The sequence below is a fragment of the Hirundo rustica genome, chromosome 29, assembly GCF_015227805.2.
Source record: "Hirundo rustica isolate bHirRus1 chromosome 29, bHirRus1.pri.v3, whole genome shotgun sequence".
In the NCBI taxonomy this organism is placed as follows: domain Eukaryota; kingdom Metazoa; phylum Chordata; class Aves; order Passeriformes; family Hirundinidae; genus Hirundo; species Hirundo rustica.
Genome location: NC_053478.1, coordinates 706,617 through 730,666, shown reverse-complemented (window position 1 = coordinate 730,666; position 24,050 = coordinate 706,617). Strand labels below are relative to the sequence as shown.

Here is a 24,050-nt window from a genome sequence, read left to right as displayed (position 1 = left end):
GGGACCCCCCTGGAGGAGCCGCCCTGGCACCGGTGCAGGGACGGGGGGCACGGGCGGGGGACACACCCGGGGCGCAGCGATCTTGCAAACACTGTATTGCTCAGTCACTACCAGGGGTTAAAACCAAACCGAGGGCACGGAGGAAGGCGTCTTCTCGGAAGACAGATCAGCGTGTCCCCTCTGGAGGAGGACACGGCAGCGGCGGATGCCGCCATCGGAGCGGTTGCCCCGTTCGGGGGTCGGGGGTCCCTGGGCCCCAGGGGTGGGGGTCCGTGGGGAAAGGCACGAGATGAGGTGATGGCCGTGGGGCGGAGCAGGCGTTCGCTGAGGGGACCCCAGCACCAGGGCGGGTGGCCGGTGGGACGGCGCCGGGGAGCGGCAATCCCGGCGCGTGGCGATGCTGAACTCGCGGCAATCCCGATGTGCGGCGATGCCGCTGGCAAGCGATGGCCCTGAGAGGGAAAGAGCCCCGTCCAGGGATGCTTCAGGGCAGCAGGAACCCGCTCAAACACTGCCCTGGAGCCCCCGCTGGCCCTCACCTTCCAGCCCGGAGCTCCCGGCCCCAGCTCGGCTTCGCGGAGGTCCAGCAGGCGGGTCATGGCCTGGGGCTGCCCCACGGGCTTGGGAGTGTTGGTTGTGAGGAAGAGTCTGGAAACGGCGTTGGGGCAGAGGAGCCCATCCCCCCGCCACGGGCAGCGCCGGGGTCAGATCCAGAGCAGGGCCAGGAGCAGGAGCGCCAGGCACGGGTTGCAGAGCTGCGATGGGACCGCGGTACCCCGGGCAGGCACCACATCTGCCAGGGCAGAAGCAGCGGTCAGGGTGAGCCGGTCCCCGGCCTCCCAGCCCCGCCCCCGTACTCACCCTCGGGGTCCCCGCGCCCTCGGGGCTGCGAATTCGGCACCTCTGTCACCGGCTCTGGCGCTGAAAAAAACCCCACCTCTGTCAGGAATCGGCTCCCCCGGGTTACGTGGAGTCACCCCCGAGGCTCCGGTACCCTCCAGTGGGGACCGGTCTGCCCCTGGGGCGGGGGAGCCCCCGAGTTTTGGGGCACGGCCCCCCCCAGGCGGACTCACTGGTGCCTCGGCAGCAGACGGTGACGCGCAGCTTCAGGCATCGCCCGGCGCTCTCGGGGCTGGGGACGGCTGTGCAGGGGGGGGGTCAGCGGGGTCCGCCCGGGACCCCCGGGACCCCCCGGGACCCCCGACCGCGGCTCCGCGCGGGCCGCGGGCGCCCCCTCCTGGCGGAACGCGGGGACGGCGCCCCCGGCCCGGAGCACCCAGAGCCCACCCTGCACCCGAACCGGGGACACCCCGAGCCCTCGTGCCCGCACCCCGGGGCACCCAGAGCCCACCCTGCACCCCAACAGGGGACACCCCCGAGCCCTCGTGCCCGCACCCCGGAGCACCCAGAACCCACCCTGCACCCCAACCGGGGACACCCCCGAGCCCTCGTGCCCGCACCCCGGAGCACCCAGAACCCACCCTGCACCCCAACCGGGGACACCCCCGAGCCCTCGTGCCCGCACCCCGGGGCACCCAGAACCCACCCTGCACCCCAAGCCCTCGTCCCCGCACCCCGGGGCACCCAGAGCCCACCCTGCACCCGAACCGGGGACACCCCGAGCCCTCGTGCCCGCGCCCCGGAGCACCCAGAACCCACCCCGCACCCGAACCGGGGACACCCCGAGCCCTCGTGCCCGCACCCTGGGGCATCCAGGCACCCCCTGAACCCCACACACCCCCCACCGCAGGGCATCCAGACCCCACCCGTGCACCTCGATCCCCTTGTGCTGCCCTCCATGGGCTTCCAGAATCCTCAGTAACCCCGATGCGCTTGTGCCACCCTCCAGGGGCATCCAGAACCTCTCTGCGCCCCACACCCCCACGAATTGCCCACCCCAGGGCATCCAGACACCCCCTGCATCCCTCCCCCTAGTGCTTTCACCCTTGGGACATCCAGGGCCCCCTTCACCTCAGCCCTGGTATCATCCAGAACCCCCGTGTTCCCCTTAACCTCAGTGACATCCCGGATGTACCCTGACCCCCCATACACCCTAAACTCGCTTCCATGAGGACCCCTGGTGACACCCAACTCTGGAGAGCTGCACTCAAGGCCCCTAACATGTTCTGACCCCGGGGGCTGCACCCAAGCGCCCCGGCTGCCCCCAGTGCAGCCCCCGTGGCGTCCCGAGGGGACTCACAGATGTAGTAGTAGGTCTCCCCCGGCTGGAACTCGAAGCCGAGTGAGAAGGGGGTGAAACGCTGGATCTTCTCGGAGAAGCGGACGGGCCCGAAGGGCGCCCGGGGCCGGTTGCACTCCCAGCGCTTGAAGGCGCCGGGGGTCTCGTAGCAGCCGCGATAGCCCTCCCGGTCCACCATGAAGAGCGTGAAGGTCTCTGCCCGGCCGGCGGGCACCGCCCCCTCGTAGTGCGGGCAGTAGATGTCCAGGTAGTCATTGATGGCCACCTGGATGGAGTAGTCGTCCCGCAGGAACCTGCCGGGCAGGACAAGCCGGGAGGCTGGGGGTCCGCTGGGAGGGGTGCTTTGCTGCCTCCTGCCCCAGCGGAGCAGGGAGCGGGGCTTTTCCCAAAATCACCGACCGGACGCCGCCCGCGCCACGCAGCCAGGCATCAGCTCAGATTAGCTGCAGGCCGCTGGAGCTGAATGGGCTCGGCCACCGCGGCCAGGGGGGTTTCTAGAGCCACGCTGCCCAGGCACAAAGCCCCTCGCCCCAGGCACCCGCCTCACCGCTGATCGGACATGACACGCCGGTGGGGGGGCCGTGCGGCCGGACGCTCCGAGCCCGGCACGGTGCTGGCAGGGGGTGGCAGCCGGGGCAGGGGGCACGGGGCGGGCAGGGGATGGGGCCCAGCCCAGGTACTGGAGCAGCACTGGGGATGCCGTGAGCCCGTGGTTGTGCCGACAGCAAATGCGGCCAGGCCAGGGTGGAGCAGCTGTGCAGGCACACACGTGTGCAGACGCGTGTGCGCACACATGAAGGTTCACATGTGTGCGCACACGCTTGGTCCTGAGCGTCTGGGACAGGCGAGGGAAAAGGGGCTGGCAGGCAAACCTCGGCCCCCACGTTGGCCCCGCTGCAGCCGGTGTTCACGGATGGTGCAGAGCCCCAGGAGAGACCAGACCATTAATCACCGGGATGGCAGCGCTGGCAAGGGGAGGGGATTGAACCCCCGACACCCCACTGAGGCTGGGGGCTCCCCGAGGGCAGGATGGAGCACAGAGTCCTGCTGACTCAGAGCATCCCACGGGCGACGCCGGCTGGGACGGGCCTGGGCAGAGGCAAGGGCTGGGGGAACCGGGCCCTGCCTGACCCAGCAGAGGAGCACACGGTCCCTCTTCCTGGGGCATGCATGGGTGGTGGGGTCCCACCCCTCCCATCAGCAGGATGGGAGCAAAGCAGCATCTGTACCCACAGCCCTGCCCATCATGTGTCTGCCCCAGAGCACAGGACCTCCATGGAGGAGGCCCCGACATCCTGACCCTGCCCCCTGCTCCCTGAGAAGCCCCAAGCTGGGAAATACCTAAAATGGAGGAGGTTGGGAAGAGGGATGGAGCCAGAACCTGGCCTGCTGGTGACAGCAAAGCTCACAGGCAGCACCAAGGGCAGGGTGTGGGCTGGAGTGGCCCTCACCAGGGGGGACACCGCCACAGAAACCCACAGCCCCAAGGGTGCCACCCAGCAGCTTGATGCCACGCGAGGATGCCCAGAGTTCAGTGCTACCAAGGCTCAGCACAGGTGGGTAGCACCGGGAAATTGGCGGCATCAGGACTGCCCACCAGGCTGGTGCCACCAGGGGCTTGGTGCCACCACGAGTGCCCACTGGCCTGGGGGCAACCAGGGCTGCCCACTGGTGTGGGAAAACCCAGAGCTTGGTGTCGCTGAGGGAAACTCACCAGCTGGATGCCACACGGGGCTCAGTGCCACCAGCACTGCCTGGGGCTAAGCACCACCCAGGCGTGTTTGCTGTCCCGGTGGCACGCAGGGATGCCCGATGACTCGGTGTCACCGGGGGTGCTCGGCGGCTCAGTGCCCCCCAAGGGCACCCGGGCTCGGTACGGCTGGGGCACGCACCGGCTCTGTACCGCCCGGGGCCCGGTACCATCGGGGGTACCCGGTGGCTCGGTGCTGCTCAGAGCTCAGCACTCCTAAGGATTCTCAGCCGCCCGACAACGCCCAGCGCTGCCCGGTGGCTCGGTACCACCGGGTCTCGATACCACCCGGGGCTCGGTGCCGGTGGGGATGCCCGGGGGCTCGGCACACCGGGGGACGCTCGCCAGCTCAGCATTACCTGGGGGCTCGGTGCCGTCGGTGATGCCCGGGGGCTCGGTCCCACCGGGAGATGCTCCCAGTCTCAGTCCCGCCCGTGGGCGCCTGGTGGCCCGGTGACCGGCAGCCCCGCCCCCCCCGGAGCCCACCGCCCGTCGCCCCTCCCGTCCCGTCCCATCTCGACCCGTCCCGTCCCATCTCGACCCGTCCCGTCCCGTCGCGGCGGCGCGGGCCCGGGGCTTGGCGGGGCCCGGCGCTCGGCGGGCCCGGGGCGTACAAAGGCGGCGGGGCCGGCGGGGGCGGCGGCGGTACCTGGGGTTGCTGCCGTTCCAGTGGACGCCGTGGCGGAAGCCGCGCACCGGCGGCGCCCAGAGCAGCGGCGCCCAGAGCAGGAGCCCGAGCAGCGGCGCGGGGCGCATGGCTCCGCCGGCGGCGGGGGGCGGCGGGGGGCCGCGGGCGGGGCGGCCCGGCGGGGCTCGGCACGGCCCGGCCCGCCCCGACAACTTCGGGCCAATCCCGCCGCGCCGCCGCCCGGCAACTTCACCGACTGCCATTAACCCTTGGCGGGCGGCACCGACACCCACCGGCACCGGCGTCGAGTTCGGCACCGGCACCGAGAACGGTGACTCCCCGCCGGTCGGTACCGCCGGCACCAGCAGCCACGCCCCAGTCCGGCACCCCCCGGTACCGCCAGCATCCACCGACACCAGGACCGGTATCCCTGGCAACTCCCCGGTACCTCTCCCAGTCCGAGGCCGAGCCGGTACCGTGAATATCTACTGGCACCGGGACCTACACTGCCCGGGCATCTGGGATCAGCATCCCCGGCAACAGCATCCCTGGCACCAGCACCGACACCTCTGGCATCCATCAGCACCACCCCTGGGCCCGGCGGCTCCGGCCCAATCCGGCTCCCTGCTAAACCGAACCCCAACCCGGCACCGCCCCAGTACCGGCACCAGCAGCCCTGATTGCCCCCTGCACCCACCGGGCATCAGCATCCATCGGCACCGGCAGCAGCTGGGCCCTGCAGGGCCCGGGCACGGGGAGATCGTCCGTGCACACGGGACAGAGCTCACACACGCGTGTGCCTGGGCCCACAAGCAGCTCTTGCACACATGTACCTGTGCACACGGGACGATTCTTGCACACACATGTGCCCATGGTGGTGGCAGCTGCTGCCCACATGTGTCCCTGCCCACCAGGCAGCTCTTGCACGCGTGTGTCTGTGTCCTCAGAGCAGCTCCTGTAGACACCAGACAGCTCTTGCACGCTTGTGTGCCCAGGTGTGTGATGGCTCATGCTCACGTGTTCCTGCCCACATCTGTGCCCACACAGAGCAGCTCTTGCACACCTGTGGCCATGTGTGAGGCTGCTCCTGTTCAGGTGTGGGTCCCTGCCCTCAGAGCAGCTCCAGCACACGCATGTGATGAGCACACAGGACAGCTCTTGCACACACATTCCTGTGGTCTAGCAGGTGGCTTGCACACGTGTTCCTGCCCAGAAAACAGCTCCTGCACAAACGTGTGTGTGTGGCCGCTCCTGCCCAAGCACGTGTCCATGCACACAGGACAGCTCCTGCACACGTGTGTGTCCAAACCCACAGGGCAGCTCTTACACACATGTGCTCATGTGTGTGGCAGCTCCTGCCAAAGTGTCCTCCTGCCCGGAAGGCAGCTCCTGCACACGTGTGCACCCATGTTTGTGACAGCTTCTGCCCATGAGTGTGCCTGAGCCCAGAGGGCAGCTGCTGCACACACGTGTCTGTTTGTGGCAGCCCCTCTTCACTCATGTGTCCATGCACACAGAGCGGCTTTTGCACACTCACACATCTCTGTTCACCGTGCAGCTCTTACACACACACGTGCCCACACAGACTGAGCAGCCCTTGCACATGCTCGTGCCCACGTCTGTGGAAGCCTTGTCCACGTGTGCGTCTGTGAACACAGAGGAGCCCCCGCATACACGCTACTGCCCAGGAGGCAGCTCTCGCACACGCGTGTGCACAAACCCAGGGCGGCTCTCGCACACGTGTGTGCACAAACCCAGAGCGGCTCTCGCACACGCGTGTGCACAAACCCAGGGCGGCTGTCGCACACGCACGTGCCCACGCGCGTGTCGCCGTGTCCCCTCACCCCGCCCCGTGCCCACGTGGCCCCCCCGCGACACCGCCCCCGCTGCAGCTGCGCACAGTCCCCGCCAGGGGGCGGCAGCGCTCGGGAGCCCTTTCCGGCGCGGGGACTGCCGGGAGTTGTAGTACCGCCCCGCTCCCCCCCCCCCCATCCGCTGCCGGTAGCGGTGCCCCGGTCCCGGTGCGGCGGAGGCAGCGCAGAGGCGGCTCACAGCCCCTTTATTGACGTGGCGGGAGAAAAAGCGGGCGGCGGGGCCCGGCGGGGTTCGGCCTTCCCCGCGGATCCAGCGCTGCGCGTTCCCTGCCCGCGGCTCAGGCCTCTGGCGGGGCCGGGGCGGGCCTGGGAAGGCAAGGGGGGGGCGATGGGGTGAGGGTGGGGTCCGCACAACTTCCCCCTGCGGTTCCCCCCGTCCCCTGCTCCGCATCCCCACCCTGACCCCTCCTTTCTCTTCTCCCGCCCTGTTCTGGCCCCTCATTTCTCCCGGCTACCCCCTCTCCCCCACTCACACCCCCCTCTGGCCTCTGCGGGCCCCATCCTGGCACCCCACAGCGGCCCCTCAGCCCCTGCAACCCCCCCCCCGGACCTCCCAGCCCTGTCCTGGCCCCCCCGTGCTCACCTGGCAGGAATCACGGTGACATAGGGGTGCCCAGGGGGGGTCTCACTGCGGGGCAGCGAAGGGCCCGAGGGGTCCGAGGGCAGCGGCCGCTGTGGTGGGGGCGGCTTGGCCGGACCTGGGGGCTGCAAGGGCACGGGGTGGGGGTCAAGGCTCGGTCGCAGGCCGACCCCTCGATGGGCTCGGGGGGTGGGAATTGGCCTCCTGCCCCACACGCAGGCGCTGCTGCCGTTACCTGGGTGCCCAGCAGCACAGGGTCCGCAGGCAGCGGGCGTGTGGGGGGGGGTGGCCTGTCCGAGGGGGGGGCCTGGGCAGAGAGAAGGACAGTGAGACAGCAGGGGGACAAGTGCGGGAGCACGGGAACCAGCCTCCCGCTGGGCAGGAGGGGTTCTGGGGACACTCGTGCCACAGAAGTCCCCGAGAGCTGGAGCGCAGCCAGACATGCAGCGGGGGGTCTGGGGCGGGCTGAATCCCCCTCCCCTCCGCCTGGGCGTTACCTTGGGCACAGGGTCCGGCGGGAGAGGCCGGGAGGGCGGATCAGGCCGGGCTGAGCCGAGGGCAGCCGGCTGCGGAGAGAGGGAGAGGGGGACAAGCCATGCAACATGCGGAGACCCCCCTCCCGCCAGGCAGAGACGGAGACCCCCCCTCAGTGCACAGCTCTGGGGCCCAGCCCTGGCTGGGATGGGCACCAATCCCAGTGAGCAGCGGTCATGCCAAGTGGCCGTGCCAGGCTGCTCCGGGTGCCAAGGAGTGGGATCCCACACGTGGGGTGCTCTGAGCTGGCACCCTAGAAGCAGTGAACTCGGCACCCAGTGTCCCCAGCCCCCAATCCTCACCTTGCTGCCATGCATGACCTGCAGCTCTGTGGCTTGACGCCACTGCGGGGGCCGGGGACGCGCAGGGGGACCTTGGTTGCTGCCCGACCGGGGCTCTGGCTGTGAGATCCTGCAGGGAAGACGCAGGATGAGACCCTGGTCGCTCTGGGCACTCGAGGGACCCCGTATGGTGACCGAGCAAGACCAACACCAGCAGAAGCCCAAGAGAAACGAACCCCTCGGCGCTGGAAGATGCGACACCCCGCACCCCGGGGCTGCCCCGCACCCCACGGGCACTGCCAGGGGAAGAGCGCAGCACCGGAGGCCTTGCGAAGCAGGACGGCTCGGGGACAGCCCCACGCCCGGACGCCGGCGGTGACGTTACCCGCTCCAGCCGTCTGCGGCTCCGGGACCCAGGAACCGCACCCGGGTCTCAGCACTGTGGGGAGAAGAGTGGGGGGCTCAGCCCGGGGCTGGGGGGCAGTGGCGAGAGGAGCCGCGGGGACGTGGGGGCGACGGCGCACGACGGGGCTGTGTCCTGCGCTGGGGATGCGCGCGCACACACGCGGACGGTCGCTCTGCGGGGACACGCGTGTGCACAGCGCTCGGGCGGCCAACACGGGGAACACGCGTGCGAGTGTGCGCACAGGCACGCGCCCCACTGCGACGCGCGCGTGCTCACACGCAGGCGGCTCTGGTGCGTGATGGAGAATGCCACACGCGTGCCACGGCACACACATGCAGAGGGTCGCGTGCCACCCGCGTGTCGCACCATGCAGGTAGAGGTGAGCGTGCCACCTGCGTGTCACAGCACATGCAGAGCTGAGCGTGGCGCCGGTGTGCCACCAGGGTCCCTCAGCACGCGCGTGCAGAGGCGAGCGTGCCAACACCCACGTGCCCTCCACGCACCCCCGCTGGGCCCCCCACATTCCCCCCCCCCGTCCCCGATACCTGTACTGGCAGGAGGTGCCTTTGCCAAGCTGGCAGAGGTGCTTGTGCAGGCCGGCACGGCGGGCTCGGCACAGCCCCAGCGCCAGCGCCAGCCCCAGCAGCGCGCTCAGCAGCAGGGCCGTGGGCAGGGCGCTTCCCCCTGCGGGAGAGCAGCACGTCAGCCCCCGCCGTGCCCGTCACCCCCCCCGGCACCCGCACAAAGCCCCATTCTCTGCGCTCGCCTCGTCCCTCACCTCGCTCGAGGCCGGCAGGGCCGCTGTCCTGGCTGCCCCCCACGCCGGGGCTGTCGCAGGTTGGGGGGGCCCAGCCCCGCTCACAGTGGCAGTGCCCGTGGTTGTTGCACACCTGGGTGGGTGATACCGGCTGAGCTCAGCTCCTGAGGGGCAGGTCCCCACTGCTGGCACCCGCTCCCCAGCGCCGCACTCACCCCGTGCCCGTGGCATTTGCTCTGGCACTGCTGGTCACCCAGCACGGAGACGTCCTGGCACCTGTGCTGGAGGCACATCTGCAGGGAATGGGGGGTCAGCAGAGACCCCTCCCAGTCCCGGTCCCTGCCCAGTTGCTTCCCTGCTCACCTTCCCGGGCCCACAGGCGGTGCCAGGCAGCACCATGGCCGCATCGGTCACATCCTCGTCCCCGGCCAGGGCGGTGCCCTGGCAGGACCCTTCGCGGGTGCTGCCGCGCTGGCACTGCAGCATCCCACAGCTGGTGTCCCTGCAGGGACAGAGGGGTCAGAGCAGGGGGCACAGCGAGGGGGACATGGAGAAGAATGGGGACCTCACTCACTGCTGGGTGCAAGTGACATAGGAGCCGTTGGGGAGCTGCCCGCAGTGCCCACGTTCATCCCCTCTTGTGTTCAGGGCGGCCATGCAGGAGCTGGAGACAGGACCGGCACCTGAAGTGGGGGCAGAGACCCTCAGCACCCCTACCTAGCCCCCAGCACCCCAGCCCGGCCGTGCTCTACCTGGCCCCAGCAGCTGCTGGCACTGCCCCTCATAGGTGGCACAGGCCCCGCTGTAGCAGCGTGCCTGCCCGCCGGCACAGGGCTGCCCGTCCTGCAGGAACGTGTCAGGGGGGCAGCGCGGTGAGACCCCGTCACAGAACTCGGGCAGGTCGCACTCGCCCAGCAGCTCCCGACACACGTGTCCAGCACGGCGCAGCTGTGGGGGGACACGGTCAGACAAACGGGGCGAGTGGGGAACTCGCCTGCCACAGAGAGTGGCTGCTGTGCCCATGGCATGGGTGCCCATCCCCACGCACCTGGCAGTCCTGGCAGCAGGTGTCCCCGGATGCACACACGGCGCCTGGCATCAGCTGGCAGGAGCTGCTGTTGCAGCAAGGATCGGTGCACTCCTGCGGTGGGGGAGCTGCATCAGACGGTGCCACCAGCACCCACCACTGGGCACTGGAAACCACCCCGCCAGCCCCAGACACCCCTGGGCAGGGCCAGGAGAAAGGGGGTGCATTCAGGGCTTCAGGCCTGCCCAGAGCCCCCCGTACCACGCTGAGGCCGCAGTCACATTCTTCACCCAGCTCTACGAAGTGGTTCCCGCAGGTGGGGCTCCCCGTCAGGAGCTGGGGCTCGGGGACGTTGGAGAGGCACCAGCCCTGGCCCTGCTGCAGGCTGCGCTCCAGGTCCTGCCGGCTACAGTTGCTGAAGCTCAAGCCAGGCGTCAACCTGCAGAGCCAGGAAGGGGGCTGTGAGGTGGGGAAGGGGCTTAGCCCCCAGCCCCCTGAAGGGCTGCCCGGTGCCCTCACCCTGTAGGCGGTGCCATGATGCAGCCACGGTCGTGCTGGAGGTCGCCGCAGTTGCAGAGACGCCCGGTGCCGTCGTGGCGCATGCCCAGGTTGTGCCCCAGCTGATGGGCCACGGTGGAGGCGACGACTAGGACACTGACGGAGTGGTCCTGTGGGACAGGAGGGTCAGGGAGGGCAGGCGGTGGGAGGACAGGGCGGGGGGACAGAGGTACTGACCATGCTGACCCCCCCGGAACGTGTGGGGGAACACATGGAGGCTTGAGTCGACATCCCCACTGAGACATCATCGAAGTGGGCACCCCTGGGGAGAGAGCACACGGGGTTGGGGGGCTGCTGCGGCCTCGTCCCCCTGTGCCCACCCTGTCCCCCACTCACGTCAGGAGCTGGGCATTGTCGTGGGGCAGCCGGGGCAGCAGCTCCTCCCGGCGCCAGCGCAGGAACCGCTCCAGCACGGCCCGGGCGCTGCCGCCCACCGCGATCTTGTCGCCCTCGCTCCAGACCTCCACCGCCAGCAGGGCCACCCGCACTCCCAGCGGGCGGAAGAACTGGGGGGGCACAGAGGGGTCAGAGCAGCGGCAAGGGCACAGCCGGGCACTGGGCTGCGATGGACAGAGCCGACGGTGACTCACCACATCCACCTGGTTGGCAATTTCCAGGGTCCGAGTGTGAACACGCTGTAGGCTGGGGTAATTCCGGAACTGGGGAAACAGGGAGAGGGCTCACAGGGGTGGTTGTGGGAAGGGCAGCCCCTGTTCTGGGGACACTGCCCAGCACTCACCGCAGCGTGGTCCACCACCATCACCAGCTCCACAAAGTGCTGCTCTGCTGCTGCCCGCTTGCCCTGAGGACAGAGAAGGGTCAGAGTGCTGACACAGGGACACTCTCTGCGGGGCAAGACCCCTGGGTGACCTACCCTCTGTGGCCAGAGGGGCTCTGCTGCCCCTGCCCCAGCGCGGGGGCCCTGCCCGCAGCTCTGCGGCTCCAGCCGCACCACCCGAAGGTGCTGCCCTGGGAGGCTGCTGGCGTCCGGCTCCAGTGTGTAGCTCCTGGTGTCCGACAGCCAGAGGCGGCCGCTGGGGAAGGACAGAGGAGCTGGGATATGGAGCCCATCCCATCATCAGCACAGTGGGGGTGGGCTCATGGACCACTGGGCTTCAGGGCTCACCTGAGTCCAGCGCAGGCACAGAGGCTGGCCCAGGAGCCGGAGAAGCCCTGCACTGTCCCCTGGTAGCAGCAGTGCTCCTGCAGCAGAGAAGGCGGCTCAGGATCCAGCCCCAGGCTGGGGTCCCCCCAGGGAACAGGGACAGCTTGGGGACACCACGGGTGACAGCCACGCCTGAGGCCGTACCTGCTCGCTGGGCTCCTGGATCACCCGTGTGCCGTCGGGCAGGTAATAGAGCAGCGCCCCGGTGCCCTGCACCAGCTCCCTGCCAGAGAGACTCGTGTCACCCCACAGCAGGGACCCACCCCCTGCTCGCCCTGCCCTGAGCACACCCCGGCAGGAAGGGAGGACCCAGCACCTCCCACCCTGCTGCGGGTGCACCCTGGGGCTCCCACCCCACCTGTGACATGGATGGAGACAGGGAATAAGGGACTCCCACTCTAAATGCACCATGGATGGAGACACAGCCCCAGGGTCCCAGGAGGATCCCCACCCCACTGCTGCTGTCCTCGGAACCACAGACTCACCAGTTTTGCTCCAGCTCCAGCAGCAGCCGCATCCCCTCCAGCTCCAGCAGGACTCTCAGACGGGCGGGGAACCCCTCCTGCCACAGGCCGCGGTTAAGGGGGTACCCCCTGACCCCAGCTGCCCCATCCCCACGCACCCTCCGAAGCGCCGGGACCCGCCTGGCCCTGGCGTGTGCCCGGAGGGAGAGGTCGGAAGGGATGCCCTGCCCACCCCGCAGGAAGCGTCCCTCCCTCCCGGGCTCATTGTGTCGGGAAAGGGGGGCTGGACCGAGCGGGGCCCCCACCCCGTTCCCCCCGCTCTTCCTGCCCGGTGCAGCGCGGCGGAAACATTGGAGAGGCTCCCGACGGCCGCGGGGTGGGCTGGGCCCTTCCGCCCCAGCCGGGAGGGGCGCGGGGTGGATACCCCGACCCAGAAAGGTCCCTCCCAGCATCAGGAGGAGAAGGGGAACTTGCTGAGGGCCCCCTTCCCCAGTGCTTCTGGGACGCCAAGGGTTCTGGGTGCTGGGAACCCTGGGGATGGGGAGCCAGAGCACCGCATGTCCTGCACTGAGAAGAGGGCAGGAGGAGGTGGCAGGGCGCAGGCAGCCCCCAGGACACTGTCACAAGTGTGGGGGACCCCAGGGATGTGGGCGGGTGCTCACCTGGGTCGCTTCTGCCAAGCTGAGTATCCGGTTATCCCACAGGACCCACGGGGTCACGGACCAGGAGTGTCCTAATTCTTCACTCTGCTGCTGTGAGCTGTCACCTGCACGGGGCCCGGGGCCGCCGTGTCACCACTGCGTCACTCACCGCAGCCCAGAGCCCATCGTCACTCACCACATCCCAGAGCCCCACGGTCACCCATCGCATCCTGGACCCCCCAGCCTGCACCCTGGACCCTCCTGGTCACCCATCGCATTAAAGCCCCCCGCTGCCCCCCACTGCAGCCCACCAGGACAGGTGGGAAGCATTAACAGGGACCCCCACATTCACCTCACAGCAGCCAAGGGCACGGCTCCCAGCAGAGCCTAGGGGGAACCCCCTGTTTGGGGGGTGCCGGAGGACGGGATGGGCTCCTCGGCAAAGCCTTGCATCACCTCGGCCGGCTGCCCAGTACAACCAGCACAGAGACTGGGCAGGGCTGGGCGCCCGGCTCGGCTGACTCCAAGCCCCCCTCCCCTCCCAGCTTCTGGGGAACCCCCGCCCGCCCTGGGGGATGCCGAAGGGGGGGTTAGGGGAGGAACGCGAACCCCGCTCCCCATCAGCCCGGGGAACGCCGGGTCCCGGCAGCTGGACAGAACCGCGGTCCGGGGGGAGAACCGAGCGTACCGGGGAGGGATCCCGGAGCGTACCGGGGAGGCGTCACCGCGCCTCCCGGGGGGAGCACCGGGCGCACCGGGAGGACACAGCGGACATGCTGGGGAGGGGGCAACGAGCTTCCAGAGGGGCTACGACTCCCGATCCCATCCCGGTCCCCCCGGGCCGCTCCCCGTGGGTATCCCCGCCGTCCCCACCGACCCTCCCCACTCGGGACCCCAGTTTTCCCCGCTCACCTGCAGAGTTCCCGGTGTCAGCGGCGAGCAGCAGCCCCGCGGCGAGCAGCAGCCGCGGCACCATCGCCCCCATGGCCCCCCCGACCCCGCCGGCTCCCTTCGCGCATGGCCCCGGCACCGGCACCGGCACCGGCATCGACCCCGCCCGGCCCGGCCCGGCCCGGGGGCGGAACTTCCCTGCCAGCCCCGTGGCCCCGTTCCGCTCCTCCGGCGCCGCCCAGCCCGGGGCGGGGCGGGGGCGGCTCCCTGTGCGCCGAGAGGGGCTGGTGTTGGCCGGGGTATCGCTGCTGTGAGCGCAGTGGAGCTGCGGCGGGCGGGACCCTCCTCATCCCGACACCGCTGCCCTCATCACCTTCTAGGGTGGAGACCCCCTCCTTCGCCTCCCGGGAGAGCAGAGGCACCCACCGTCACCATCTCATGCTCTGGAAACTCCTCCTTCGTCGTCCCGTACACTGAGGACCCCCACTTCACCACTCCGGACGGCAGAGCCCTCTGCCTCCATCCCCCCGGGCAGAAGAGACCCCCACATCACAGCAGAGACACCCCGCCGTCACCACCCCGAGCTCCAGACACCCCTGCCTTTATCTCCTCGTGCAGTGGAGACCCCCAGCTTCATCTTCGCAGGCAGTGGAGACCCCCACCCTCCTTACCCAGACCCCACACAGCTCCACCTTCCCCTGTGCACACACAGAAGACCCTCCCCACTTCCATCCCCCTACACCCCCTTTCACGCCCTGGCGGATGCACTCCCCAGACCCCCCTTCATGGGGGTTGCAGCTGTCATTGCTGGGACCCCCTCCTTGCTGCTGTCCTGGGGGAGGCTGGGATCTGTGGGACCACCAGCAAGACACAGGCTCCCACCCCTCTCCAGCCCCACCCGCAGCCCGAGACACCACGGGAGCCCTGCTGGATCCCGTTCTCCATCCCTGGGTGCAGGAGGATGATCCAAGCACGGCTTTATGGCCAATCCCATCTGGCTCACCAAAACGTTGTCCAGAAATGGGTTCCTTCTCCTGGCATGCAAGAGACCAATCCCACCCAGAGCCCGGGGATTTGATTTATTTTCAGTTCTGTGCCAGGGGTCAATCCCCAACGAGCAAACTGTTCACTGTTTCTACACTTTAGCAAATGAGTATTAAATATTCATGGTCTGCAAGTTACACAGTTCCTCATTAATTAGTATTAATTAGTATTTTCTCTTCTATTGGTTAAGTGTTTCTCGCTTCTCATGTTAATTAGGCTGCATGCTCAGTTTTCTCCTTTTGGGTCAGTGGGTTTCTTGACTCAGTGGTCATGATCTTCCCTTTGCTGCAATTACCCACTTTGCCCTTTTGGCTGGTGGCTGCCCTTGTTTGTCCCTCTCCATCTCCTGGTTGTGTGGCCAAGTGTCCCTGGTCCGTGTGCTCAGTCTTCCGTGGGCTCTGGTTCCCACCGATGCATTGGCTCGAGTTTCTTCCCTCTACAAGTGCTGAGGCTTATTAGAGCTGCAATTACTGACGCGTAATTACGCAGAATTTCTCTGTTTGGAAGGTGAACCTCAGGGTGAGCAGCACCCACGGCAACAGGGTGCAACTGAAACTGCTGAAGTGCTCTGAAGGCAACGGAAACTGCCACGCAGGAACCGACAACCGTTAGGACCCCTGCAAGCGGCAGGCTGGAAACTGCTCACTCAGTCTGCTGTTATCCCACGGAGAGAAAGCCGGAGGGAGCAGCAGGAGCCTCAGCATGGGGCTGGTCTCGGGGCTGGGCAGAGCCCTGCGGCGCCGCAGGGGCCAGCGCAGGATCCCGGCCCCGCGGCTCGGGGCCCAGCTCTGGCCAGAGGATCCGAGCAAGGCCCAGGAGTTCGCCCGCAGCCTCGGTGGCCTCACCCTGGGCCTGGCCCTGGCCAGCATTTATGGGATCCTGGTGCTGCTGGTGCAGGGCCACAACGTGTGGTACTGCCTGAGCGTTACCGTCATCCTGGGCGCGGGGCTGGGCCTGGGCATGGCCTTCTCCATGAAGACACGGATGATTGTGCTGCTGGCGCTGCCGCACTTCTTCACCAGTGAGCAGCCGCGGGCCCTGCGCCGGGAGCTGGGGGTGCCGGGGGGGTGCCGGCTCCTGGCTGAGCCCCAGGACTGCCCTGTCTTCGCAGGGGAGGGGAAGATGCTGATCATGATGCTGGCGCTGTGCCTGACCGTGCAAGGCCCTGGCACCAATCTCATGCATAACATCTCCCAGCTCGCCAAGGCGCTGTCGTGTGGGGCTGAGCTGGCCCAAAACCAGACGGCCGAGCGGCTGCAACGTGCCAAGGAGCCGCTGCTGAGTGAGTAGGGGGCTGGGGGAAGGTAGAGGGACTGGAGGGGCCCTTCCTGGGGGAGCCAGAGACAGCCTCAGGCTCTCCTCACTCTTCGGGGTATGCTCGGATGTCCCCTCTCTCTGCAGACTTGCAGAAGAAAATCAAGGAGCTCGGCCAGAATGCCAAGGTGGTGGGTGACCGCGTCCGTAAGTTTGTCCGCTCCATCATAGACGCCACCAGACACGTTGGTGAGCGGGGTCCCCGGGGGTGTCCCCACGCCCTGCACCCCCTAATCCTCCTTTCAGTCCATCCCCGTCTCCAATGCCCGCTCCCTGCCCACAGCCCGGGCCCTGCGGAACGTTTGGATGTGGCTGGCGAGGGCTGGCTATTCGTGTAACCGTGAGCTGGGGTCACCAAAGGACAGCTGCTTTCGCTACATGGACAAGGCCCAGGACAGGTGTGAGCGTGCCCTCCCCCTCCTCTTCCACATCTGCTATGTCGTCCAAAGCTTCAAGGGCCTCTGCAAAATATTGAATGCTAGTGAGTCCCTGTCCCTCTGCCTTGTGGGGGCTGATGGGGTGATGGGGCAGATGTGTCCCCATCACGGGGGCACAGCCCTAGCAGAGATCCCCTTCCCTGCAGTTGGTGTCATGTTCTGCAGCATCCCTTGGTACATCCAGACCTTCATCCGGATCAGTGTCGCAGGCCGTGAGTATCCCAGTGCCACGGGGGGGTCGGGGGTCCTTCCCCGCGCCCCTCTCCTGGTTCTTGCCGCAACGCACAGCACCTCCCGTCACCTCTGCAGCCCTCACGGATGCCCTGAACCGCATCCGCGCCGAGTTTGAGTTCAACATCTCGGTCGTGCACCACTTCAGCGTCAACCTCAACGCCAGCAAGACCCTGGGCGAGGTGTCTGCTGACATGATGGCGGCGGTGCAGCGGTACATGGAGCCCTACCACCACGTCCTGGAGCTCTTCTCCTACATCTCTATCTTGGCCATCCTCTTCTTGTACTACCAGTAAGCAGTGCTCTGGTGACCCACGGGGACGGGCACCTGGCGTGCAGGTGCTCAGCCTCCCCGCTGTGCCCCCAGGGCCATACGGTACCGGCGCCGCTACCTGCGGGACGACACCTTTGACAACGTTTACATCACGCGGCGCTTCGTGGAGCTGGACCTGCGGTGCGCGGAGCAGGGCAAACCCACCGTGCTGCCGCTGTCGGTGCTGGAGAGGGGCCGCTACATCCCCCCAGGTCAGCCCCAGCCCCGAGGGCATCCCCCAGCCCAGCCCTGAGCCCCCTGACGTGGCCTCGTGGTGCTCCCGTGGCCATCCAGGTGCGCTGTGGCTGTCGAAGACCGAGCGACGCCAGTACGGGCTGCAGCTGTTTGAGTTCCTGCGTCATGTGCTGCTGGGGTTCAGCATCCTCCTGGCTGACTACAGCATCTTCTGGCTACTTGACCTGTTCCGGCACCAGCTGAACACGGAGGTCATCGCCAGGGGTGAGCGGCGCCCTCGGGTGCTCGGCTGAGGGTCAGGGCTGTGGGATGGCCCCAGGCCTGAGCCGTTTGCCCACAGCGCCGTCGACAATGACCATCACTGTCAACGGGACGGGCTACACCAGCGAGATCTTCCAGGATCTGGTCTCTGCCTTCAACACGCTGCAGGAGGGCAAGGTCTCGGTGCTGTCCCCGGTCTGCCTCATTGAGCCCGTGGAGCCTGACCGCAACACCCACATCACCATAGGTGTGCAGACCGGGGGTGCTGCACCCTCAGTGACCCAGGTGGCTGGGGGGGTGTAGGGGGTGCCCCCCACCAACATAACTCATTTTCTTCCCATCAGGAATCCTGTACGGTGTCTGGCTCTTCATTGCTGTCTTTGGTACCTATATGGCACGTCTGCGCCGGGCAGTGTGTGCCGCCTACTTCCCGTCCCGCGAGCAGGTGAGAAGCCCCCTGTGTGAGTGTGTGTGTGTGTCCCTTTACACTCCCTCGGCCACCAGCTGCCCTCACCCCATCCTCTCCATGCCAGGAACGCATTGCCTTCCTCCACAACATCATCCGGGCACGGCGGGGATGGCTGCTGTTTGCCCTGTGCCAAATTGGCACACGGCGCTTGGCTGACACCGGGAAAAGCAGGCTCTTCCTTATCCTCATCTCCAGGTGAGCTTTTCCAGGGGATGGAAAAGGGCAGCATCATCCCTGGGGGTCTGTGGCAAAGACCTCTGGCATGGCATTGCCCCGTGGATCGTTTGCTCCGTGCTTGCAGGTACCCTCTCCTTGTCCGCCTCGCTCGCCGCTTCGGCATCCAGCGCAAACACTGCCTGATCTGTGGGATGGGAGAGCGGCCGGGTTTCACCGCCTGCATCACACCCAACTGCAAAGGCAGGAGCCCCCACAGCCTGGGGACCCCCTCCCCAGAAAATTCCACGTCCCCCCTGACGGCCCCGTTTTCCACAGGGTTGTACTGCAGTGATTGCTTCAGAACCCTGGACAATACCTGCTCCGTCTGCATGGCCCCCCTGAGCTACCCAGACTCTGGGGATGAGGAGATGTGAGCAGAGGGGTGCTGGGAGCCCTCCCGAGACTGGGGGGGCTGCGGTGGGTGTGGGGGAGGCTGCTGCTCACCCCTGCCCTCTCCTGCGCCTGCAGGGACTCCAGCGACGAGGAGACACCGCGGCTGTGGCTGGATGCTGTGCGGGCGCTGCGGGGCCAGGAGCGAGGGCGGAAGCTGCTGCAGCGCATCAAGGACCTGATAAGGGGCCGGAGACTCCCTTTCAGAACGGCCACCCGGCTGCAAGACCAGCTGGAGGAGGAGGAGAGGGAGGATTTGCTCTCCAGGTGAGGGCTAGCTGTGGGGATGGCAATGTCGCCCTTCCCTTCCAGCACTGGGTGTGCTGGTCCCCAGCCCTTGTCTCCCCACTGCCAGACACGACTTTGACTACGAGGAGCAAGCTGAGAGAGAGGATAGAGAGCTGCAGGAGGTGGTGGTCTTGCAGACCCCCAGCCAAGTTCCCTCTTCATTGGAGCATCCCACCGGCGTCAGTTCTGGGGCAGAATCCCACCATCCTCAGAAACCTCCCAACACAAGTGAGCTCCGCTCCCACTCCTCTCGCAGCCAGGGCTGCCCGTGGGCAGTGGGAGCGGGCAGGGCTGACGCCTCCCTCCCCACCCAGCCCTGAAGCGAGTGGTGGTCTCGGTCCTGCCCGGCCCGTGCAGCCGGTTCCTCTGGAGCCGGCCGGACGAGTATCGTTACAGGAAGTTCTTCCTGGGCGCCGGCTTTGGGATGCTCCTCGGCCTCGGTGAGTGTGTCCTGGTGCCGGGCACAACATGGGGCTGGTGGCACTGGAAGCTCAGGACACATTGTTGGGTGTTTCAGGGCTCTGCCACCTCCTCATCATGCCCCTGGACCTGTCAGAGACAAAGAGGGTGAAGCTTACCTGGGGGCTGACAGGTGAGGATGAGGCAGGGAGGGGACCGAGGCGATGGGGACGGTCAGGAGCCCCAGGGGGTTCTCTGTGGGACCACGGGCTCAGCTCTCTGCTCTGCACAGGGGTGACTGCCTTAGGCTGGGCCACGTCCCCCCACTTCCGCTGTGCCAACCTCCTCATGCTCCCAAAGTTCCTGGGAAAAGAGGGTCGGCTCTACGTCGTCTCCGTTGTCTTCGCTGCCATCTACAGCGGTAGGGTCCCGCCGTATCCCTGTGTCCCCCAGTGGAGTCCTGGGAGCTGCCAGGCTCTGAGCCTCCCCTGCTGCCGCCAGGGCCCGGGGCCAACCTCTGGTACAACCTGATGGAGACGAAGCGCTCGATGGACTGTGTGTTGGAGCTACAGATCAACCACACAAGACATCTGTGGCAGGCATCTACAGCCCCCCTGCGCCAAGTCATGGAAGAGCTGGTGGTGAGGAGGGGTCTGGGGCAGTGGGTGCTGGGGGCTGGGGGAGCAGGACCAAGCCCCTGCCTGTGTCTGTGTGTGTGCCCTGGCAGAAGAGCGCCGAGACACTCAACGCCGAGGTGCAGAACGTCTCGCAAGCCTTCGTGGATCTGAACGAGCAGGTGGCCAGCGAGGAGGGCTACGACCTGCGGAAAGGCCCGTACATGGGCGGCCAGCGGGTCCCCAGCACCCAGGAGATCTATGAGAATAAGACCAAACTTCGCTGTGACAGTGAGTGGGGCGAGCAGGGATCTGCCCCAGATGCCAGTGCTGTCCTCACAGGGCACTCTGGCTGGGGGCTGGGCCAGTGGGGCTGGGGCTGCACAGGCAGCTGAGGGCTTCTACCCTCTAGCTGTGATCCAGAAGGGCCTGCAGCGCTGCACAGACCATTTCCAGACAATGCACAAACACTGCATGAGAATAGTGGTCGTGCCCATCCTCAGCCATCTCATCTGCCTGCCCATGCGGTTTGGGTTCCTCTGCCACTCGGTCAAAGGTAGGTGACCCTGAGCCTGTGCTCTCTTGGAGGGCAGCTCTAGCTCTGCCCCTGCAGCCCCTGGCACGGCAGCCACCATCCCTGTCCCATCCCTACAGTCATGACCCCCTGGTGTGAGGAGAGGGTCCCTGTGGATGGGAACTTCGGGCAGACGTATGACCAGGTGAACGACTCCGTCAACAGCCTCAGCCAGGATTCAGCGCCAGCATTGCCTACCAGGTGAGTGCCTGGGGCACCCCCGTGGGTCCCTGTCCCCTGTGCCCATGACCAAGGTTGGGGCCAGGTCCTGCCCTGCCCCGTGGCCCCTCTGCCATAGGAGGAGCACCACAAGATGCTGGTGGGCAGCGAGATAGCGGAGCAGCTGCGGGAGGAGGTGACCTCGCAGCTGCGGGAGGAAGGCGCCCGCCTGGGCCTGGCCGTCTCCTTCTTCCGCCTGCTGCTGTCCTTCACCTTCCTCTTCGTCTTCTTCTCGTGAGCCTTGGGACGGTCAGGGGGTGGGGGTGACACCCCTGTGCCAGCTGCGGCGCACAGAGGGCTGGCGGGGGACATGAAGACAAGGGAGGGGTGCTGGGGGCTGCACCCTCCTTCACCCCAGACCTGTCCTCTCTCGCCAGGGCTTTCCACTACACCTACCAATACTGTCACAAGCTCGGCTTTGACAACTGCTACATCACCACCTATTTCCGCCAAATCGATGCCCGGCGTGGAGAGCAGGTTGGGTGGCGGGAAAGGGGAGCAGGGCAGCCCCATCACCCCCAGTGGGGTGTCCCAGGGGCTGCACTGAGGCACCCCCTGCCCCTCGCCCAGAACAAGCCGACACTGCTGCCCCTGCTCCGGGAGGAGACCTCGTCCCTCATCTTCCCGAGCAAACCGGCCCTGCAGCGGCCTGAGCGGCAGTACATGGTGAGGGGCTGGGGGGAATCAGGGGGGTCAGAGCTGGGGACAGCAGGTTGTGACAGCTGCCCTGCTCCCTGCAGGTGATGGAGCTGCTCAGGTGCATCCCACTCCTGCTCTTCCTCCTCTTCGTCTGTGGCCTGGACCACTTCCTCTTCAGCATTCTCAGCATCATCCAGCACCATTCCTTTATCGAGTATTCCTACCAGGGTGAGCTCACGGCCCTGGAGGGCCAGCCCATGGTCCCACCATGCCCCCCAGCAACACAGGGACCCCCTCAGCCGTCCCACCCCCTCCTCAGCCTCCCTATCCTGCCATCCCACAGCCAGCCACCACTTGACCGTGAACGTGACGGGCACATCCCTGATGGCGGATCTGCTGCGGTCCACCATCGGGGCCCTCAACACCTCCTTCGACACTGAAATTGAGACCTCAAACCTCGGTAAGCCTGTGCTGGGGATGGGATCCCCCCAGCCCCACGCCTGGTCAGGGGCTGCTTCGGGGGGTTCCCACCAGTGCCGTGTCCTCAGCCTGCCTGCCCCAGCCCACCGGGATGACGAGGCAGCAGTACCTCAACACCTGCCTGCCCCTGGGCGCGCTGGGCCTGCTCTGCCTGGCCCAGGTCTACCCGTTCCGCCTGCGCCGCGTCATCGCCGCCTTCTACTTCCCCAAGGTGAGCAGTCCGAGGGCTGGGCACAGCCTGGGGCTGGGTTCTGGGGTCGTTTTCGGGTGGGCTGTGTCCCCAGCCACCCACCCGGCACGGTCTTTGCCGGCACAGAGGGAGAAGACTCGGGTGCTGTTCCTGTACAACAAAATGCTGCGGCAGCGGAAGCATTTCTTGCACCTGCAGCGTGGGCGCGTAGCCCGGCAAGCACGGCGGCCGCCCGGGCCGGTGAGTGGGGACGGGGACACGGGGCGCTGGGTGGGTTTGCCGCTGTCCCTCGACCCCTCAGCCTCACACGGGCCCGTCCTCGTCGCAGGGGACGTTGCTGCTGCGGTGGTGCCGCCGGCGTTGGCCCCGGCTGCGCCGCTACTTGCGCCAGAGATGCACCTTGTGTGGGACGCCCGAGACGCCGCAGCACCAGCCCTGCCCCAATCCCCAGTGCAGCGCCTTGTACTGCGAGTCGTGCTGGAGGGAAGTGGGGGGCACCTGCCTCGTCTGCAGCCCTGCGGACCCCGACCTCGTCCAGGACAGCAGCGAGGAGGAGGAGGAGCAGGGATACGCGGGCTGAAGGTGATTGGTAATAAATGATTCAAACCCTCTGTGCACGGTGTGAAACGGGGTCTGGGGGTGTGTCTGCCGGGGGGATGCTGAGGGTGGGGGGCTCCGCTGCGCTGGTGGATGGAGGTGGAAGGATTGAGATGGGGAGGATGGGGGTCCTGCCCCCAGCAGCACCCGCTGCTCCCATGGAGCTGCCCCTGCCCTACCTGGAATTTCCTCCCCAGAAATAGAAATGGAGGCCTTGAGGGGACAGGGACAGGTTTGAGTGCACTATGGGGATGGAGATGGGCGCATCATGTGCCTGGGAACAGGGACATCAAGGGGTGGAAGGCACCACAGGGGTGGACAGGGATGTGGAAGGGCAGGGGACCCTCTGGGCATGGAGATGGTGGAACTGAGGGAGAAGATGACATCGAGGGGCTGGGGCAATGGCTGGGGTGGAGCTGGAGGCAGCATTGGGCTGGGGGTATCCCAAGGCCATGACCACCGTGGGGTGTGGGCTCAGGGTGCCAGGACCAGGTGGTTTTGTGGCAGCCCTTCCTCATGCAGCTGGGACTCCAATCACATCCTGGTGTCTGGCCCCGCATCCCCTCTGCTGCCTCCTTGTCACTGGAGTCCCTGCAGGAACGGGGCGGAGCAGGGGTGAGCTGCAGCCCCCCAGCTCGGGTGGGCTCCTGGAGCCTCTCTGTTCACCTCTCCTCGTTCCTGGTGTCCCAGTGGTTTGGGGGCCATGCAGATACCTGGGGCAGGTGTTGATCAGGGCTGTGTAGAAGCTGGGTGGGGGAACCTGCGGGCACAGGGTGATCGCAGAGCCCCAGAGTGGCTCAGGTTGGAAATGATCACTGTGGGTCATCTGCTCCCAGCTCCCTGCTTAAACAGGCTCAACCCAGAGCACAGGGCACAGGATTGAGTCCATACAGTTCTGGAATATCTCCAGTGAGGGATATTCTTTGGACAATCTGTTCCACTGCTTGGTCACTGCAGAGGGAAGAAATTCTTCCTCCTGTCCAAGTGGAACTTCCTGAGCATCAGTTTTCATCCTATTGCTTGGCACCCCTTGTGCCAAGCTCCTCACTCAGCTGGGAATGAGTCTGGGGGCACTTTCGGCATCCTTGATGGTTTTTAACACCTTCTAAGACATAACTTACAGGTGAATGTCCTGGTACCTTCTGAGGGCAACAGAGGCCATGGAGTTTTACCACTGAGCCATTTGTTTAAGGGAGGACAATGCCAAAATAATAAAAATTAAAGCTGCCTCTCAGTGGACCTTTCCCCTTATGTGTCCCAAAACAAACCTGCTGCTAAACAAAGGTTGGTTTGCGCTGGTGATGCCACGGTGGTGGGTGGGCACCTCCTCTGCCCCAGGATATGTTCTTACTCATGTCAGAGGTTTCCCCACCACACATCCAAAAACTCTCCTCCTCCCCTTGGGCTGGAGGACGCAAGCCTGG

General features: G+C 66.7%; 2 protein-coding genes across 10 annotated transcripts; one reads left to right on the top strand and one right to left on the bottom strand.

The window, feature by feature from the left end:
- Positions 1 to 82: 82 nt before the first annotated feature.
- ADAM15 (ADAM metallopeptidase domain 15) lies at positions 83 to 13,850 on the bottom strand. 9 transcript variants are annotated; one of them, XR_009208549.1, is made up of 29 exons: positions 13,778 to 13,846; positions 12,887 to 12,990; positions 12,246 to 12,322; positions 11,905 to 11,983; positions 11,722 to 11,798; positions 11,470 to 11,629; positions 11,335 to 11,397; positions 11,186 to 11,254; positions 10,932 to 11,101; positions 10,773 to 10,857; positions 10,557 to 10,705; positions 10,299 to 10,476; positions 10,059 to 10,151; positions 9,763 to 9,958; positions 9,585 to 9,693; positions 9,374 to 9,512; positions 9,226 to 9,303; positions 9,032 to 9,143; positions 8,799 to 8,937; positions 8,233 to 8,286; positions 7,869 to 7,977; positions 7,530 to 7,598; positions 7,268 to 7,339; positions 7,036 to 7,157; positions 2,201 to 2,493; positions 1,074 to 1,142; positions 862 to 921; positions 540 to 793; positions 83 to 452 (listed from the first exon to the last, which is right to left on the bottom strand). XR_009208549.1 is itself a non-coding variant. In XM_058423765.1 (28 exons), exons 1-28 carry the CDS (start codon positions 13,839 to 13,841, stop codon positions 705 to 707), a joined length of 3,078 nt encoding a protein of 1,025 aa, XP_058279748.1. In that variant the 5' UTR covers positions 13,842 to 13,846; the 3' UTR covers positions 83 to 704. The 9 variants fall into 9 exon arrangements, 3 of the variants coding, with proteins under 3 accessions (XP_058279748.1, XP_039944204.1, XP_039944205.2); XR_009208551.1 differs by lacking the exon at positions 7,530 to 7,598; XR_009208550.1 differs by lacking the exon at positions 8,233 to 8,286.
- Positions 13,851 to 15,502: 1,652 nt separating this feature from the next.
- Positions 15,503 to 22,609, top strand: LOC120764156 (DC-STAMP domain-containing protein 2-like). Its single transcript, XM_040087960.1, has 29 exons — positions 15,503 to 15,821; positions 15,912 to 16,082; positions 16,202 to 16,303; positions 16,398 to 16,595; positions 16,698 to 16,763; positions 16,861 to 17,074; positions 17,150 to 17,307; positions 17,390 to 17,554; positions 17,631 to 17,798; positions 17,896 to 17,996; positions 18,085 to 18,215; positions 18,322 to 18,606; positions 18,705 to 18,893; positions 18,982 to 19,142; positions 19,229 to 19,354; positions 19,432 to 19,506; positions 19,606 to 19,734; positions 19,815 to 19,954; positions 20,041 to 20,218; positions 20,340 to 20,483; positions 20,582 to 20,688; positions 20,800 to 20,954; positions 21,098 to 21,197; positions 21,291 to 21,386; positions 21,461 to 21,587; positions 21,703 to 21,819; positions 21,908 to 22,050; positions 22,156 to 22,269; positions 22,358 to 22,609. Exons 1-29 carry the CDS (start codon positions 15,503 to 15,505, stop codon positions 22,607 to 22,609), a joined length of 4,431 nt encoding a protein of 1,476 aa, XP_039943894.1.
- The last annotated feature ends 1,441 nt before the right edge of the window (positions 22,610 to 24,050 follow it).